Source organism: Anabrus simplex, chromosome 1, assembly GCF_040414725.1.
Source record: "Anabrus simplex isolate iqAnaSimp1 chromosome 1, ASM4041472v1, whole genome shotgun sequence".
NCBI lineage: Eukaryota > Metazoa > Arthropoda > Insecta > Orthoptera > Tettigoniidae > Anabrus > Anabrus simplex.
Genome location: NC_090265.1, coordinates 1,485,900,595 through 1,485,917,821, shown reverse-complemented (window position 1 = coordinate 1,485,917,821; position 17,227 = coordinate 1,485,900,595). Strand labels below are relative to the sequence as shown.

The following is a 17,227-nucleotide window of genomic DNA, read 5'->3' as shown; positions in this document are numbered from 1 at the left end:
ACTCAGCCTACACCAAAAATGAGTACCAGGTTAATTCCTGGGGGCAAAGGCGGCCGGGCGTAGAGCTACCCACTCTACCCCATCACGTGCCGCGGTTAACAATGGTTACTTTACCTTCCACTCCTCCAGGGGCCTTCATGGCCTGTACGGAAGTCTCTTTGTCCTTGTCTTTTTATATGTATGTTGAGTACTCGGTCTGAAGGCTGGAAAAATTTGCCATTATAGCATAGGTAGCTTAGGAGTCACTGAAGGGGTGTACTAGGTAAGTAAGGAGTGAGGCAATTTCCCCTCGCTTTCCTTCGATTATCAGTACAAAACAATTTATATAATAACTGATGTTTTCCAGTCGGTCAACGTTTGATAAATTTGTAAAAGTAATACATGAAAATAATTGCAACAATTGTTTAGATAAAATACCTTTAACGGAAATGACAGAGACGAAATTGTGTAAGAAATTAAGTAAATAATGTAAAAATCGTAGTGCTTGAAGAGGAAGAAGCATGTGAACCATCCACACCATTCTTTTCCGATACGTATCTAGAATTTAAAACCATAAAAGGGACTGCTTTCTTAACTAGATTCATCTCAAAACTTTTCATCAACTGGAGAGAACGCTAACTGCAGAACAGTTAGAATTATAAACTGTTCAGTTTGTATTTTACCACATTATCTGTATGGTATTCAAGATACTTACAAATTTCATAACAGAAGTTCTCTTTCATTAGACGAATAAATTGTGCTCTACATTCGGTACCTAAGTGACAAATCCACTTTGGACCGTATTGTCAGACAAATAGTACTCTTTGACCTTACATAACATGCAAATAAACAAATATGACATAAAAATCCCTGGTGGGCTTTAGCCTACCAGGCGACGACTTCTCAGCCCGGAGGCTTGCAGATTATCTGGTGATGCGTGATCAGCGCGACGAATTATCTCGGTCGTTATTCTTGGCTTTTTAGACCGGGGCCGCCGTTTTACCATCACATACTGTATCTCCTCATTGTAATCAAATAGGCTGAGAGGATATGGAACCAGGCCGGGAATCTAACCCGAGGCCTCCGGATAAGAGGCAGGCACGCTACCCCTACACTGTGGAACTGGCGAAATAAAACGGGTTTACATATTTCTGTCGATAAACAATCATCCTCAGACCCTGAGAAATTAATTATTTGAATATTAGTTATAAAACAGAATGTCATCCAATTGGGTCGTCCAATTATGTGCTGAGTGGATGGCTGTGGAAAATGCGTCGGCGTTCAATTAAAGCCAACCTTCAGCTGCAGAGCGGGATAGTTTTACCGAACTTCTGCGTTGGGCTTGAGTTCATACCCTAGTCAGTGTCGTTTAAACCATGAGAGAAGCTACACATGTGGGGGAAAGTCTAGTAACTGTCAAATCTTTTTAGACCGCTTTTCCCACGCCGTGATGCGGTCGCGGGTGCGAAATGTGTAACATACGTGGGCTTGGCCCAGTTTTACGTCTATATGCCTTTCCTGTTATCAACTCTATGGTTAGGAATGTGTTAATTATTGTATGTTTCTGTGGTGACTGGTAATGTGGTGTGTCGTGTGTATATGGAGAGGAATGTGTTAGAACAAACAAACAGGCCCCAAGTCGAGGGAACTGACCAGACGTGGTTTCAATCCCCAACCCGGCTATAAATCGAAACATAGACTCAACGAACGGAAGGCATCTTCGCTGACCATTCAGCCAAGAAGTCGGACTCCAAATGACAAATAATACACCTAATCATTGTATTCCACAACGTGTGTTCACCCACGTCCATACGAAGTCCGCTCATGGCGCCAGAACACTAGTTAATGAGAAATTTTCTGGTGTTTGAGTTCCAAAACATAAAGCGATGAGTAGATTAATAAATTTCGTCATCGGGAAGTGTTCATGATAAGAAGCGTAAAATACGGCGAATAGTTCTCATTGCATACCAAATCGGAAATTCCTCAAAAGAAATCTCTTAGCCGTCGTCGTCCAGAGAAGGGGAAATGGTACCGTATAAATGATTACTAAGTGACTTGGACTAAAGTCACATACCGCACAGTAAAGTTTTTATGGAGCATTAACATAAACTAGATGCTCCTTTATGTAGAATTAGAATTTACGATTTCGTTTTGAATCGAGTAAATGACGGAATACAGTATTCGGGAGATAGTAGGTTCGAACCCCACTGTCGGCAGCCCTGAAAATGGTTTTCCGTGGTTTCCCATTTTCACACCAGGCAAATGCTGGGACTGTACCTTAATTAAGGCCACGGCCACTTCCTTCCCACTCCTAGCCCTTCCCTGTCCCATCGTCGCCATAAGACCTATTTGTGTCGGTGCGACGTAAAGTAAGTAGCAAAAAAAAAATGACGGAATAAATTATCCTTACCTTATTTTGTTTCACCTTACATGGGTGTGATAACCCGCAAAACTGCTGACGCTAGAGTGATGATGAAATATATGGCTATTAGTGCCGGGATATCCCAGGACGGGTTCGGCTCGCCAGGTGCAGGTCTTTCTATTTGACACCCGTAGGCGACCTGCGCGTGGTGATGAGGATGAAGTGATGATGAAGACAACACATACACCCAGGCCCCGTGCCATTGGAATTAACCAATTAAGGTTCGAACCCAGGACCCTCTGAACCGAAGGCCAGGACGCTGACCGTTCAGCCAACGAGTCGGACATAATTCATAGTGGAAGATAGGTACAAAACATCGTGTAACCATTTCTTTTTTGCTGCTTAATCAACTGAGTATCCGGCTCCATGATAAAATGGTTAGCGTGCTGCCCTTTCGTCACAGGGGTCCCGGTTTCGATTCCCGACAGGGTCGGGAATTTTAACCATCATTGGTTAATTTCCCTGGCATAGGGACTGGGTGTATGTGTTATCTTCATCATCATTTCATCCTCATCACGACGCGCAGGTCGCCTACGGGAATCAAATCAAAAGACTTGAACCTGGCGAGCCGAACCCGTCCAGGGATTTCCAGGCACTAAAGGCCATACACCATTTCATCAACTGAGTGGAGGAACAGTTTTGCCTTTTTCCACACGCACTCTGTCATTCTCATGCAGCCAATGATTCATTTCATCCAGTTCATGAAGTGTTCAACGACTGATTTGTCAACAGGAACATATGGCTCGCTCGTTCCTCAACCCCTTGTGATTATTATATCCGGGGCACGTTAAAATGTAAAGTTTTGAAAACAATCCGCTTACAGTTTAGACATACTGGAGGATAACAACCACCAGCAGATGAATTTTATTTTTTTCAAAGTGAATTAAGACTTGTAATAGATAATTTCTTGACCAGATGTCGGTAATGGGCAGAAAATGAAGGCAGGCAGTTTCAGTTTCTGCTTACGTGATATGGGTGAGTATATAACTTTTATGTAGGCTATATTAGAATTTATTAGACTGCCATTAGCTTTGTTGGCACTGATTCTTGACGAGCACGTGGATGGCCGTGAGCGAAGGCTAATCGGCCGATGGAGTTCCGGCGGTCACCCACTCATCTGATAATTGGATGGTTTTGTATTAAGTTTTGGAGTGGAGTACTATTCTGTGCGGTTTGAGTACTCTCAATCGCTGAAATGCTTCCTAGCTATCGCTCGTTAATGAATAGACAATAAACACCGTAATAAATGGTGACTAAACCAATTGTTCAGTTCGGCCCCGCGGTGTAGGGGGCAACGCGTCCGCCTGTCAACCGGCGGGCCCGGGTTCGATTCCCGGCTGGGTCAGGGTTTTTAATTGTAAATGATTAATATCCCTGGCCTGGGGACTTGGTATTTGTTTCTTCCTTAGCGTTCCTTTCCACACATTCAACACTTCGCACTTCCGCAATCTTCAAATACACGCAGGTTCATAACATATGGTGCAAGTAGGGCCAAAATATCTTTCCAGGTCGACGCCCCGAACAAATAGCATTTTTATATTTTAAAAAAGCCAAGCGTTCACTAGATCGCATCTTACGCATCGGATGGCTCGGAGTGATCGAAAAATGTTAGTGAAATACGTCCATTAGCCCAAATCGGCTAAGCCAAGCATTACCATGGCCGACTTTACACAAGGCCGCGGCGTTCGACCTTGCAACCCCGCACTTCTCTAACCTGGGATGGCCACTGCCAGCTCATGGCACGCGTTTGCTTCGCTACGAATGGAATTGAAATAAGGAAATGAAGTATTTGTTATTATCAGCATTAAAGTGAAACGATACTCAGGAGTGAGCATATGGAGTAATAAAACCAATTTCTTCTCAATTTTTTATTGGACAATTTTACAGAAACATAATACCACAGGTAGGCCTACTCTAATAAAGCGAGTTTTAGATTAGTATGATAAGTTACCCGTTCAGTCCTCAACTTCCTGTAATTGTTTAACAATTGTTAAGACAATATTTGTAACTATTGTCATAACATTACATCCACAGGCATAAGTTTTCTCGGCAATTTCTGACAATTCAATATCTGATAAAATGCCAAATTAGTGCCTGCGTAATTCCAACATGTTTACATACTGATATAATAAAATCTGCAGGAACTGAAAGTCCACTCCTATTTATTTGAATGAAGTAGCTGTCATTTATTTGCTCTTTCTTTCTCAGCAAAGCCAAGCATTCTTCACATTTTATTTTTAAGCATTGCATGAACGAAATGTAACCACAGGCATAAATAAAAACTGACTCATCAAAATGTATGTTTTCGGTATACTTGTCTTCTAAAATACTGTAAAAGGTATCGTCAACAGTAATTGACGAAACTAAAAAAAATTGACGAAAGGCTGCTTGTACTTTTTCTTGAATGTGTATCGGAAGAGGACATTATAATTTCTTTCGAAAAAGTAACTGCCCCGTACCTAGCTGAATGAAGGCCAAGTACGCTTTTTAACCTTATTTTCAATTCGGCCTCCATTACCTGAGTAACTGATATATTATATTTCCCCCTGTTAATTGGCGGTATTGGCAAAACCTGGATTCTGATTGGTCACTCTGTAATTTGCCAGTTAGCACATATGTGGGGTTCATAGTATGTAGAGCATAAATAATAATCTCACGTAATACGTAGGTTGTTACGTATAATGCATTGCAAGTTTCACTGGTTAAACAATTCTTTTTTGAGGAGTCATTTTCGTCATTCTTTTTCCATGTGGACAACCACTAGCGGAATACCTTTAGAAAAGCCAACCTTTGATCTTCGGGATTTTTGAAAGGCATTTGAAGACTTTACGTTTAACGACATGGGCGAGAGCCCGCTTAATATTAACAGTGGACCATCACATTAGGATTATTCTAACAAAAAAATGCAGTGCCTTTATAATAATACTTGTTTATGGCAGAAACTGTAGAATCGTTAAACACGTTTATAACCAAAGAAACCCTTTGGTGTTCAAGTTAATTTGGATAAACACTTTTAAATGTTAATTTTGGTACGGACTTAATCAGTAAATCGGACTCCTATTTATAAATCTCTCATGTCACAGAATGATGCTTGAGTTACCTCTTTAAAATCAGGGTTACAGTCAACAGACCATTCAATTTTATGCTCCGCCAATTTGTTTGTATATTAGAAACAAAGGGCTCAAAAGTCTTAATTTTGTTTGCTTCCTCAGCTAGGGTCTTCTTACATTCCTCTGCAGATTTTGTCCGTTTTTCTTCTTCTTCCCTACTTTCACATGGGGATTTCTTGGAGGAGCACTTACTGAAGTACGATGGTTAGTTTGGAAATACCTTTGGAACCGCACGAGGTAACAATACAGGCTTCTTCCGTATGAATTCCCGATTGTTCCTATCACCATCCTTGTATTTTTCAACGTAGCTTACGTCTTTAGGAAGAAAGTGTTTAATACATACGAACGAATATTTGGTAGGTACCCAACTGGCCCGAAGAATGGCAAGTTCCCATACGGCTTTCAATTGTGGATTTTTAGGAAATCCAAACACTGTCACAAATCCTTCGGTTTTTATCGATGAACGATAATTAGACAATTCGGCACAACACAAGTCTTTGGCATTGTAACCAACCACTATACACAGATAAGTAACGGTATCATTTAATTTAGTTACAGTATTTTTGAAGAGAACACGAGCGCGTGACACATCTCCCATGTAACTCAGTGGGCTACACAGAGCAGACTAGCCATTCACTGCGGGGTTGCCAATCTTCGCTCGCCGCGGCCTTCTGTAAAGTCGGCCATGGCATTACCCTCGCTAATATCAGCAGTGTTCACGCCATTGTTCCATTCATTATCGCAGAGTCTGTTTACTATTATGTTCTGCCCGTTGAAGTCAGTCCAGTTCATTTTAGCTCAGTATGCGATGGGTAGTGGGACAGAAGTTATGGTAGTTGCTTGCATCATGATAATAGAAGAACACAAAAATAGAAAAGAAGCACAGAATAAAATTAGAAGATAGCACACTGATGTCACAATATTACCAGGGAAATTTCAGTATTCGGAGAGTTTACCACACTACAGCCGCCTCTGTGGTGTAGTGGTTAGCGTGATTAGCTGCCACCCCCGGAGGTCCGGGTTCGATTCCCGGCTCTGCCACGAAATTTGAAAAGTGGTACGAGGGCTGGAACGGGGTCCACTCAGCCTCGGGAGGTCAACTGAGTAGAGGTGGGTTCGATTCCCACCTCAGCCATCCTCGAAGTGATTTTCCGTGGTTTCCCACTTCACCTCCAGGCGAATGCCGGGATGGTACCTCACTTAAGGCCACGGCCGCTTCCTTCCCTCATCCTTCCCTACCAATCTTCCCATCCCCCTACAAGGCCCCTGTTCACCATAGCAGGTGAGGCAGCCTGGGCGAGGTACTGGTCATACTCCCCAGTTGTATCCCCGACCAAGTGTCTGAAGCTCCAGGACACTGCCCTTGAGGCGGTAGAGGTGGGATCCCTCGCTGAGTCCGAAGGAAAAGCCGAACCTGGAGGGTAAACAGATGATGATGATGATGATGATGATTACCACACTACTGTAAATTTCTTCATAATTCTGCACTATTGAAATCAAAGTGGAATCATCTATCGTCGCTGCTATGCCAAAACCGCGAATGTGACATTGCCCTTCCTATCCATAATTTTCCTTAAGATTGGTCACGCCTCCCATCCACATATTGATATGCAGTCCATCAGAACAATTTTCGTTGAGTTAATTTCCTATGCTAACGTGTAATGGGAAAGTGAACCTTAAATACATCATTCTCCAGGAGTGGGTAAATATGTCATGCAAGCATAGGGTACATTCCTACAGTACCGTACAGTAAGGTTCATTTTCCTTTCCAGCTGCGGCAACATTCACATTGGTGAAATTCTAGAAATACTGAGACCAGATCTAGGATTCATACCACTTTTTCTGCCCAAAATGTCTCCATAAGAAAACGTTTAATAAAATATTTCATTATAATAAGTAGTGTTTATCTTGACTTTTGAAATCCATAAGGATCATTCCTTTTAAATTAATAGTCAGTGTTGTTGTAAAAAAATTCCAAGAAGAGGTATTTACACACTGTGCAATTTCTTCCTCAGACCTGACAAGTACATCGAGACCTCTGAACACGGCCTGGTGATCATAGCAGTGAACGAGGCGGACTCTGGCCGCTATGACTGCTGGATGGGCGGCTCACTCCTCTGTAGCTACAACATAACGGTGGACGCTCATCGCTGTGCTCCTCCAGGAAAATCTCACGATTATCAGAAGATCTATTCTGACTGGTGCCATGAATTTGAGAAGTACAAAATGGCTATGAAGACATGGGAACGTAAGCAAGCCGTAAGTGTCAATTATTTGCGGGATTATTTTGAAATTTTCTCTCCCTCGTACTCAGTCCAACGACTGGTCGGCAAGTTTCCAATTTTCTCTTTCCGAAGGCAGTCTTTTCACTTCTGCACAAGTTGAATGTTGTTTCTGGATGATTTTTTTCTCTTTCCTTCAAATACTTTTAGGAAAAGGCTAGTTCTTCCTAGTAGGTATCCACACATAACTTCTCTCCACCTTCAAGGAGTACGGTAAGTGACGCTTCACGCTTCAGCAGTTACTTTCCGTACACTGTTATTTAAAAAGCGTCTCTGATTGGTTGAACTCCCGATTGCTCACCAACAGCTTCTCTGATTGGTTTGAATTTCTTCTCGACATTTATTTTCTAAACTTATCACGTACTGTCGTATGGATCGTGTTAAGTCACGGCTGCTTCAATCATGCATAATCCGTAATTATTAACTTTTGTTGTTAATCAAAAGGGATTATCAAAGTAAAAAATCTCATGCTATTCCTTGCTCGTTTTTATTTCGCTCAATAGCTGATTTCGGTGGAACACGTGTAGTGTCCGACTCATGGTCTCAAGTTAGCGGGCTGTGTCCTGTTTAAGGTGCAGTATACGGTTTTTGGAGGGTGGTCAAACATTTTGGCATTCCCCATTATTGGTGTGTTTATATTTCAAGATTTCTGGTGTAACCTGACAAAATTAACTCAGACAGTAGGAACCAACTGGTAGAAATCTGTTTTCGTTGATAGACAGCAGCTTGCCGGAGTGTCGAAATTGGTAGTCAGGCCCCCTAGTTGCCACCATTCCCCATTTTCACACTCCTGGCAATTTTCTATCTCATTGTCGCCATAAGACCTATAGGCCTATGTGTCGGTGCGACGTAAAGCAACTTGTAAATAAAAGCCACCCTTTCAGAAGGTCTTCAACCCAGCAAGTAAGGTCATATTATTATTATTATTATTATTATTATTATTATTATTATTATTATTATTATTATTATTATTATTATTATTATTATTATTATTATTACACTTATGAAAATGGAAATTGCAACACCATCAAGGCATTGGTCGTTTGTGTTCATTTTCAAGATGTGGAGTGATGCCATATAGGTATGTAAACGATCAAAGTTTCAGACCCATTGGATTGTTGCTACAGGTCTCCCCACGTGATTGGTCGCGGGGGAATCAACTCCAGTATACGGACTCTGGTGTAGCGTAGTTGACTTGCAGTCTGTGCAGTGAAGTGTTCCCCGTCAAACATGCCTCGACGACAGAGAAGAGCACGCTATCATCAACTGTCGCCGTTTGAGAGGGCTCGGATAATTGGGCTGTGTGAGGCTGGATTATCGCTAAGGACTGTCACTGCACGTGTTGGCCGACAGGCATCTACGGTACAACCTGTATGGCAGCAGTGGTCAAATGAAGGTACCCACAATCGTAGACCTGGCACAGGCCCAGCGCGACAGACAACTGTGAGAGAGGATCGCCGCATCATTCGGATGGCCCGGATGGAACCCCATGCAACAGCAGCGCAAATTCGAGCAGCTGTGGCACCCCGCGTTACACAACAAACAGTTGGTAATCGCCTGCGTGCATCTGGCTTACGAGCCCGTGTCTCTGCAGAAGGTGTTCCATTCACCCCACAACAGCGACGTGTAAGGCTGGCCTGGTGTCGAGAAAGATCAAAGTGGGTCGACGAATGGCATATGGTCGTCTTTAGTGATGAATCGCGCTTCTGTCTTGCCCGCAGTGATAGCCGGAATCGTGTGCGCTGACGTACCGGGGAGAGGGGCCGCCCAGATCTTATTGTCGAGAGGCACACAGGGCCAACACCAAACATTATGGTCTGGGGAGCTACTGTATTGGCTTTAATGTGAAATCACAATTAGTGCTTGTTGAGGGCACTATGACTGCTCGACAGTACGTTGATAGAGTACTCAATCCAGTGGTTATCCCTATGATTGCGAACATTGCTAATGGGATGTTTCAGCAGGACAATGCCCGGGTTCACACTGCACGCATCTCCAGAGAAGCTCTCCACGACATCACAACCTTAGAATGGCCCGCCAGATTCCCGGACCTCAGTCCTATTGAGCATGTGTGGGACATGATGGGTCGACAACTGGCCAACCGCCCTCAGCCACCCACACCTCTGGAACAACTGACCCGTGCAGTGCAGCAAGCATCGGCCACAATTTCTCAGGAAGCGATCCAGGGCTATTGACTCAATGCTTCGACGAATTCATCAATGTATTGCAGCTCGAGGTGGGCACATCCTGTATTGATTGTTCAAACTTGCGATCAGAGGGACCTGAAATCGAATCACAACCGAACATTCGTCCTGCATGTTCAATTGCAGCAATTTAGCACCACTCCTTCTGGGTGTTGCAATTTCCATTTTCTTCAGTGTATTATTATTAGTAGTAGTATATGTTATTATCTCCACAAATTATTTTCTGATTTGCCAATTGTGGCCTTAACGGCCAATGTTACCACTATCTATTAGTTCTTCCGATGTGGACCCCGTCAGTTTATTTATATTATCTATGTTGAAAATGTTCACCAGCGCTATGATATGGCATCTTCAATGACAAAATGAACTGCATCGTGTTGTAGTATTTTATACTGTAGATTGTACAGTAGAAAGGAACTGATCACCCTCACTCACTTCTCTTCCTATTTTCTACTACTGCTTCTTCTTCTTCTTCTTGTGATCAATTTTGGCCACTATGGACCACCGTATCCTGGATCATATTTTCCCTCTCCTGGATTTGATCTTCTGCCAATATAGAATTGCTTCATTCGTCGGCTTACCTACTTCCTTCTTTCTTCTGAAAAATTCACTTTTGAAGATTTCTTTTCTCCTGCTGGGAAGCCTCTTAAGTCTGAAACATTGTCGAAAGTGGTTGCTACTTTGGATGCCATCATGACTAATGCCCATTCTCTCCATATCACCATAGTATCTCCATAAACCACACGGGAATTTTGTTCCCTTGGAAATGTGTAACTAGTTTTCGAGTCAGCCTTTCTTGATTCATACGTAGGAGATGTCCATAAAATTGCATTCGTCTCTTCTTTATCGACTCTATATTTCCCCGCGTCTCTTTGTACAACTCTTTGTTATGTCCTAATCGTCGTTGTCCACCAGCATATATAGGTCTTAGAATCTTCCTTAGGATCTTCCTTTCTTTCTTCTCCAGTTGTTCCGGCAATCCTCTGCTTATTAAATACAAGGTTTCAGCAGCGTATAGTCCTTCTGGTTTGATCACGGTGTTATAGTGCCTTAGTTTTGTTCTCAGACTTAATTATTTCTTGTTGTACACATCTTTCGTCAACGGGTATGCTAAATCCATCTTTCTGATTCTTGTCTTGATTTCCTCCTGTTCTGAGCTATTAGACTGGATCATCTCACCAAGATATTTGAAGTTGACTTTTTCTACCTTCCCTCCTGTTGTGTTCATGATTTTTGGAGCTGATTTTGTGTTCATACTATTGAACAGATTTTTGAAATTACTTTATGTTTATAATTAAAACCTGTGTCCTTTTGTCTTCAGCAATGCAGCACGAGACAAAACGAGAGCAACCAGAATGTACATCCAAATGAAATATATCATGGAAGTACCCTTGTCTGATAACTGCAAGCTGAACTATTGGACTCTTTCTGTAAATATGTTCTTGGAGAGCACGGGTGGACGAACAACCTCGTTCCCAAATCCACGGCCATCGAGCTTCAACTACACTACGGTACTTGCCAAGCATTTGGTTCTAGCTGCTTTGTTTACTCAGTCTCTTCAGGCTCCTCTTTCGAATAGAAGATGAAGAGGGGCGAATCAAGTCTTTCTCTGAGTGCCAGGCTTCAGGCCAGTATCAGTGGTTAAAGGCACGTAACGCGTTCCAGTTTTGGAGTAGATCTGTGATATTCCGCCAGTGTGTGAATGAAAATATATTTTGAATGCCCGTGTAGCTGGAAATTGAAAATATTTTTAGTGATATACTAGACATCAACCCAACAAGAAGTGTCTTGATTTGTAATACCTGAAAATGAGTCAGCAGTGTGAGTTTGAGTAGGTAACTTCAAGCAGAGCCGTCGCGACGGTGGGGCGAGTGGAGCGGTCTCCCCGGACGCCCTAAGTTAGTGATTCCCCATATTATATATCACTTCAGAGACACTTCATTTTTAACGACCCAAATCTAAGCGTGACCATAAACTTCAGTTGTCGTTGTTTTAAATAATTGAATAGCATTAGCAATATGACACACTTAGAAATTTGTTGGCGCTGAGGAAAATTTATTATCCCTTTTAGGCTTAAATACTGATACTGCAATATTTTTCATGTAGAACAAATAATTAGGCACGCCATACATTAAACACTCGCATAATGACCATCGGTTGCATTTGCCAAAAATATTAAAGATAATCCAATCATTAGGCGTTCCCACATACAACTCGGCAAGCAGTAATTGGTAATACATATGTAGTTTAGTGTTACCGCTTACTGGATTTTGTATGCGAAAACTTTGTTATAGAAAATTTATGGAAATATACCCTAAAACACTTATTATTATTATTATTATTATTATTATTATTATTATTATTATTATTATTATTATTATTATTATTATTATTATTATTATTATGTGCGTATGGACCCAATGGATCACGCAAAGTTCTAACGATTCTGTTTTCTGAGTTGCCAAACAGCTCTCATCCTTTCTCCGTGGACCCTTTTTCGTTTTTCTGTTCACTTTGCTCCAGTCTTCTTTTTCACTTCGTTCTCTGGTTGCACTTTCCACCCATTAATTATTCTCCTATAGAGGTTTCTGTCCGCGGTGTCAGTTGAATTCATCTGGGCTTTTTTCAGATCCTTCTTCACTTCCAATACCCATGGATTATTATTATTATTATTATTATTATTATTATTATTATTATTATTATTATTATTATTATTTATTATTATTATGTGCGTATGGACCCAATGGATCACGCAAAGTTCTAACGATTCTGTTTTCTGAGTTGCCAAACAGCTCTCATCCTTTCTCCGTGGACCGTTTTTCGTTTTTCTGTTCACTTTGCTCCAGTCTTCTTTTTCACTTCGTTCTCTGGTTGCACTTTCCACCCATTAATTATTTTCCTATAGAGGTTTCTGTCCGCGGTGTCAGTTGAATTCATCTGGGCTTTTTTCAGATCCTTCTTCACTTCCAATACCCATGGATTATTATTATTATTATTATTATTATTATTATTATTATTATTATTATTATTATTATTATTATTATTATTATTATTATTAGGATCAACTGATTTGAAAAATAAACACACATTTTTGTGTTCACTTATATTTTTATACAGATTGTGTAGTAAATTAGTTCAAATAGCTTCAGTATCAATGTGATTACGGGAGTAATGTAACTACAGTACATTTGACGTTATAAAACTTATGATTGCCTTTTTCCAAAAGGGAGATCGCCTTACTGAACCTCGCGCTGGGCGATTACGGCCAAAGCGACGGCTCTGATTTCAAGGGTGAATAGAAGAGTATGTGTGATTTTCTCTCGATTTATTTTAAATGATTAATGAGTAAATGGATGGAATTTTGTGTGGACATGATTTTACACTTATAATCGTACAGGTCCTCGTTCTCTTGTATTTTCCAGATCATATTAAAGAATGAATAGTTGAACGATCATAATATGTGGAACTGAGCTTACTAAAATAATCGTACAGGTCTACGTCCTATTGTTTTTTCAATATCATTTTAAAAATCAGCTCTTGACTGATCGTAATAATGATTGTTTGGTTGCATCGCAATACCCACCAAACAGCTCTGGTGGATAGAACAGGATTGGATAAGAAGTAGGAAAGTGACTTCAATGTTCTAGTAAAACTTTCCTTCTAGTCAATGGAAGTGTACGGGAGAATCCACAAGAACGTTTCGTAGCCTAACTTAAAAATAATGTTGACATACGAGACTAAGGAAGTCATATTGTTATTTTTGAACACAATTCGCCTGTTTTCCTAATTCGATGAAGTTTCCTTCAGAGTGTCTGGAAGGAGATTGTCATCAGATTGAAGGGAATGGATACTGACTATTGCTATACTTGGTGATAGAAGATAATATCATCGATCGTTAAAAGGAATATTTCTTAAACATTGAGTGCATAGTGTTAACACTTAATTTAATGACTGTGCGCATAATGAAAGCATGGCAAATAAAATAGGATACTACATCAATAAGGATATATCAATGGACTTACGAAATGTCAAAAAAGGACCAAATAAGGAATAGTGCGATGAGGTTCCATGAATCTCGATTAAGACGGTTCAGTCTCGTAATTAGGCGAGATGAACTGTTTGTGATAATGTGAGCATCAGAGATTAAACCGCTGATCAAAGCAAGCGTACAGTATGAAAGGATGCTATCGCAGATGTGGGAGCATTGAGTTTGACCGACACCCACAGAGAATAAGGAAGGAGAATCTGGACCAACCATTCCGCATCGTTGCAGAGATGAAATGTTCAAGGTGAACAAGAAGAAGAAGAAGAAGATGAAGAAGAAGTTTGTAGAACGTGACGTCTACCAGCTGTAAAAGTTTATATTTAATTTTTCATAACATTTCGGTATGATAACAAATTGCCCTGGCGATTCTACTGTATTTGCTTCTCAAACAAGTCACTAGTGACCACTTTTCCAGCGACAAGTGCCCAGAACGTGCAACTCATTTCCGACCCAATTTTCGGATTTACAGTTGTTGATACTTCGGAAACATTTTCGGGGTGGGTTACTTTAATCTGATTTATTCCATATGAAATTACTTTCAGACGGTGTAAAAAGGGCAGGAAAATTCGCGTTACGACTAACTTCTTGATTAACTCGAGTACTTTGTGTAAATATAGGGGAATTGTGTTCAAGTAAACCAGTGTAATGAAAAAAAAAAATTTGCATTTCCCGTGCTTAAAGTAGAAATTTACTTCCACATTGAAAGAATGGATATCCCAGATTTTTCCTTACTAATAGTTCTTCTTTCGACCTAGCTAAGATATTCAGAGAAACAATGTTCGAACAAGCTGAAAGATGAAACGCTGATAGGCACTTTCATAATATATACTGTAGAGCAAAGAATGAAAAGTCAAGATATTTTCTTATCTTCAGCAGTCCGTGGACGTGTTAGTAGTCTCCTGAGATAATGGCTAGGCACTACAGGAAATAATAAACTCAGATAGTATAAAAATGTGTGTCATTGTTTCACTTGAATGTGATGACATTTTAATTGTAAGACTTTCCGACTCGTTGGCTGAATGGTCAGCGTACTGGCCTTCGGTTCAGAGGGTCCCGGGTTCGATTCCCGGCCGGGTCGGGGATTTTAACCTTAATGGGTTAACTCCGATCGCTCGGGGGCTGGGTGTGTGTGGTGTATTCAACATTAGAAATCATCCTAGGTAGCGCCCTCATCTTCACAGACATGCAGGTCGCCTAATAGGCTGTCTACTATAAAAAGACCTGCACCAGGCCTCTCGGAGGCCATACGCCATTACTATTAATTGTAAGACTGCATCACCTCGGAGAGTAACAGTCACATTGTCTCTCCAATCCAGCCGAGAAGCACCTTACCCCCACCTCTATGTAGATTTTCACAATTACTACGACTTGTGACAGCATTTCTTTAGGTCTCGATCAGGTTTCGCCAGATTCCTCGCTCCTTCCTTACGAAGGCTTCGTACTGGCTACGGTGAAATTCATTACATTCTCGAGAATTACAATATTTAGCAGCACTTATTATTTTAAATATTCTAGTATCGAGACCGGAATCCTTACGATTATAATGTAACAAATCTAAAACATTCAAACAAAAACAGTATGAATGATAATAATGTCCAAACACAGAACACATCCATATATGAACTGTTTCATCAGATTCCTCTGCCAAAATAAATTACTCTGCCATTGTTAAAATAATTCACCTACAGATTTTATTTATCATACATCGTAATATGTAAAATATAATGCAGTTGTGTGGTAAAGTGGATTTTCTGAATTATGAACAACTATGTATTTGCTTTGTGTATATGTGACGATTCTTATTCCATGATATTACCTAGCATTCAATTCCTATCGCTTGTATGCCCGCTCTTGAAGCGACCCTTATTTTGTTTCAAGATAAAGAGTGTGACTCAAGATTTCCTTCGTGTGCCAGCATTTAGATGAGTGTGGCACAAATTCGTTCCAGACGTGGAGTAGATCTGTGATATTCTGCCGGCGTGCACAAGGAAAATTGATGACCTATTTTGAGTGCATTAGTACCAGTATTTTGGGACATGTATAAAACACTAGAAACAACCCAATATAAAGTGTCTTGATTTTTAATAAAGTACCTAAAGTGACGAAGTGTACATACAATTAAAATAAGTGATCGTGTGAATGGATTGGTGAATGTGTGAAGCATTTATAATAAAGTATAATGAATTTGCAGCATTTTCTATCCTTTATTTGCCTATAAAATGTTAAATATTCACAGATCCCTGAAGACCGTCCTGCATTCTACTCTAGAATACGAACAAGTAGGTAGTACATGTCTTTATTATCCTTCTTACGCCTAATATTGCAGAAGCATGTTTGTTGCTAATAAAAGTAAACTGCCTTTAATGAAGAAAATAATAAATATTAAAAACGTCTAAATATTCAAAACAAGAAGAATCTCTCTATTTAATTATATACAGCATTCTAATGGGAATAGAAGTGTAAAAGAGGAAAAGTCTATGCTTATGCTACGACTCATAGAATTAAAAAGAAATATTTATACAGTATATTTTTTAAATAAAATATATTTATACCTGTTTATTATGCAGAATAAACACACTGCCTCTTCCCTTAAAACAACAATCCCCGCCACGTCTAGCGAAGTGTAACCCAGTGCTAATTCTTCTCATCAGGATTCGTTTCACTTGCCTAAACCGGATACTTTCGGAGATGTCAAGTGTTAACAATGTTTTACAGAGGAGGGGCCGTGGGACAATGTTCTTCGTCTAAGTTGCGTTTAATTCTGATGTTACTATACAGGTGTCAATCAATCCATCAATAGCTGTACGTATATGTCATACCCTCAATGACAACGTTACCGTTGTACCCCGAACAATATGCTTATCAACGACATTTGTTGTGCATAAACGACATCTGCTGAAACAGAAAACTGGAAACCAGTAATAACAATAATGTTATTTGTTTTACGCCTACATTTACGGTTTTCGGACACGCCGAGGTGGCGGAATTTAGTTCCGCAGGAGCTCTTTTACGTGCCAGTAAACCTGTCAATGCAAGGCTGACGTACTTGAGCACCTTTAAATACCTTCGGACTGAGCCAGGATCGAACTTGCCAAGTTGGGGTCAGAAGGCCAACGCCTCAACTGTCTGAGCCACTCAGCCCAGCAAACTGGAAACCTGAAGTGTTTCAATCTATAAGAACAACT

General features: G+C 40.6%; 1 protein-coding gene across 1 annotated transcript in view; it reads left to right on the top strand.

Annotated features, from left to right (window-relative positions):
- LOC136861271 (semaphorin-2A) overlaps positions 1-12,007 on the top strand; it is a 798,296-nt gene extending 786,289 nt beyond the window's left edge. Inside the window, exons 12-13 of the mRNA XM_068226104.1 lie at positions 7,527-7,770; positions 11,319-12,007. Of these exons, the coding sequence (XP_068082205.1) occupies positions 7,527-7,770; positions 11,319-11,396 (322 nt within the window). The 3' untranslated portion in view covers positions 11,397-12,007. The remainder of the gene's footprint in view (positions 1-7,526; positions 7,771-11,318) is intronic.
- Positions 12,008-17,227: the final 5,220 nt, after the last annotated feature.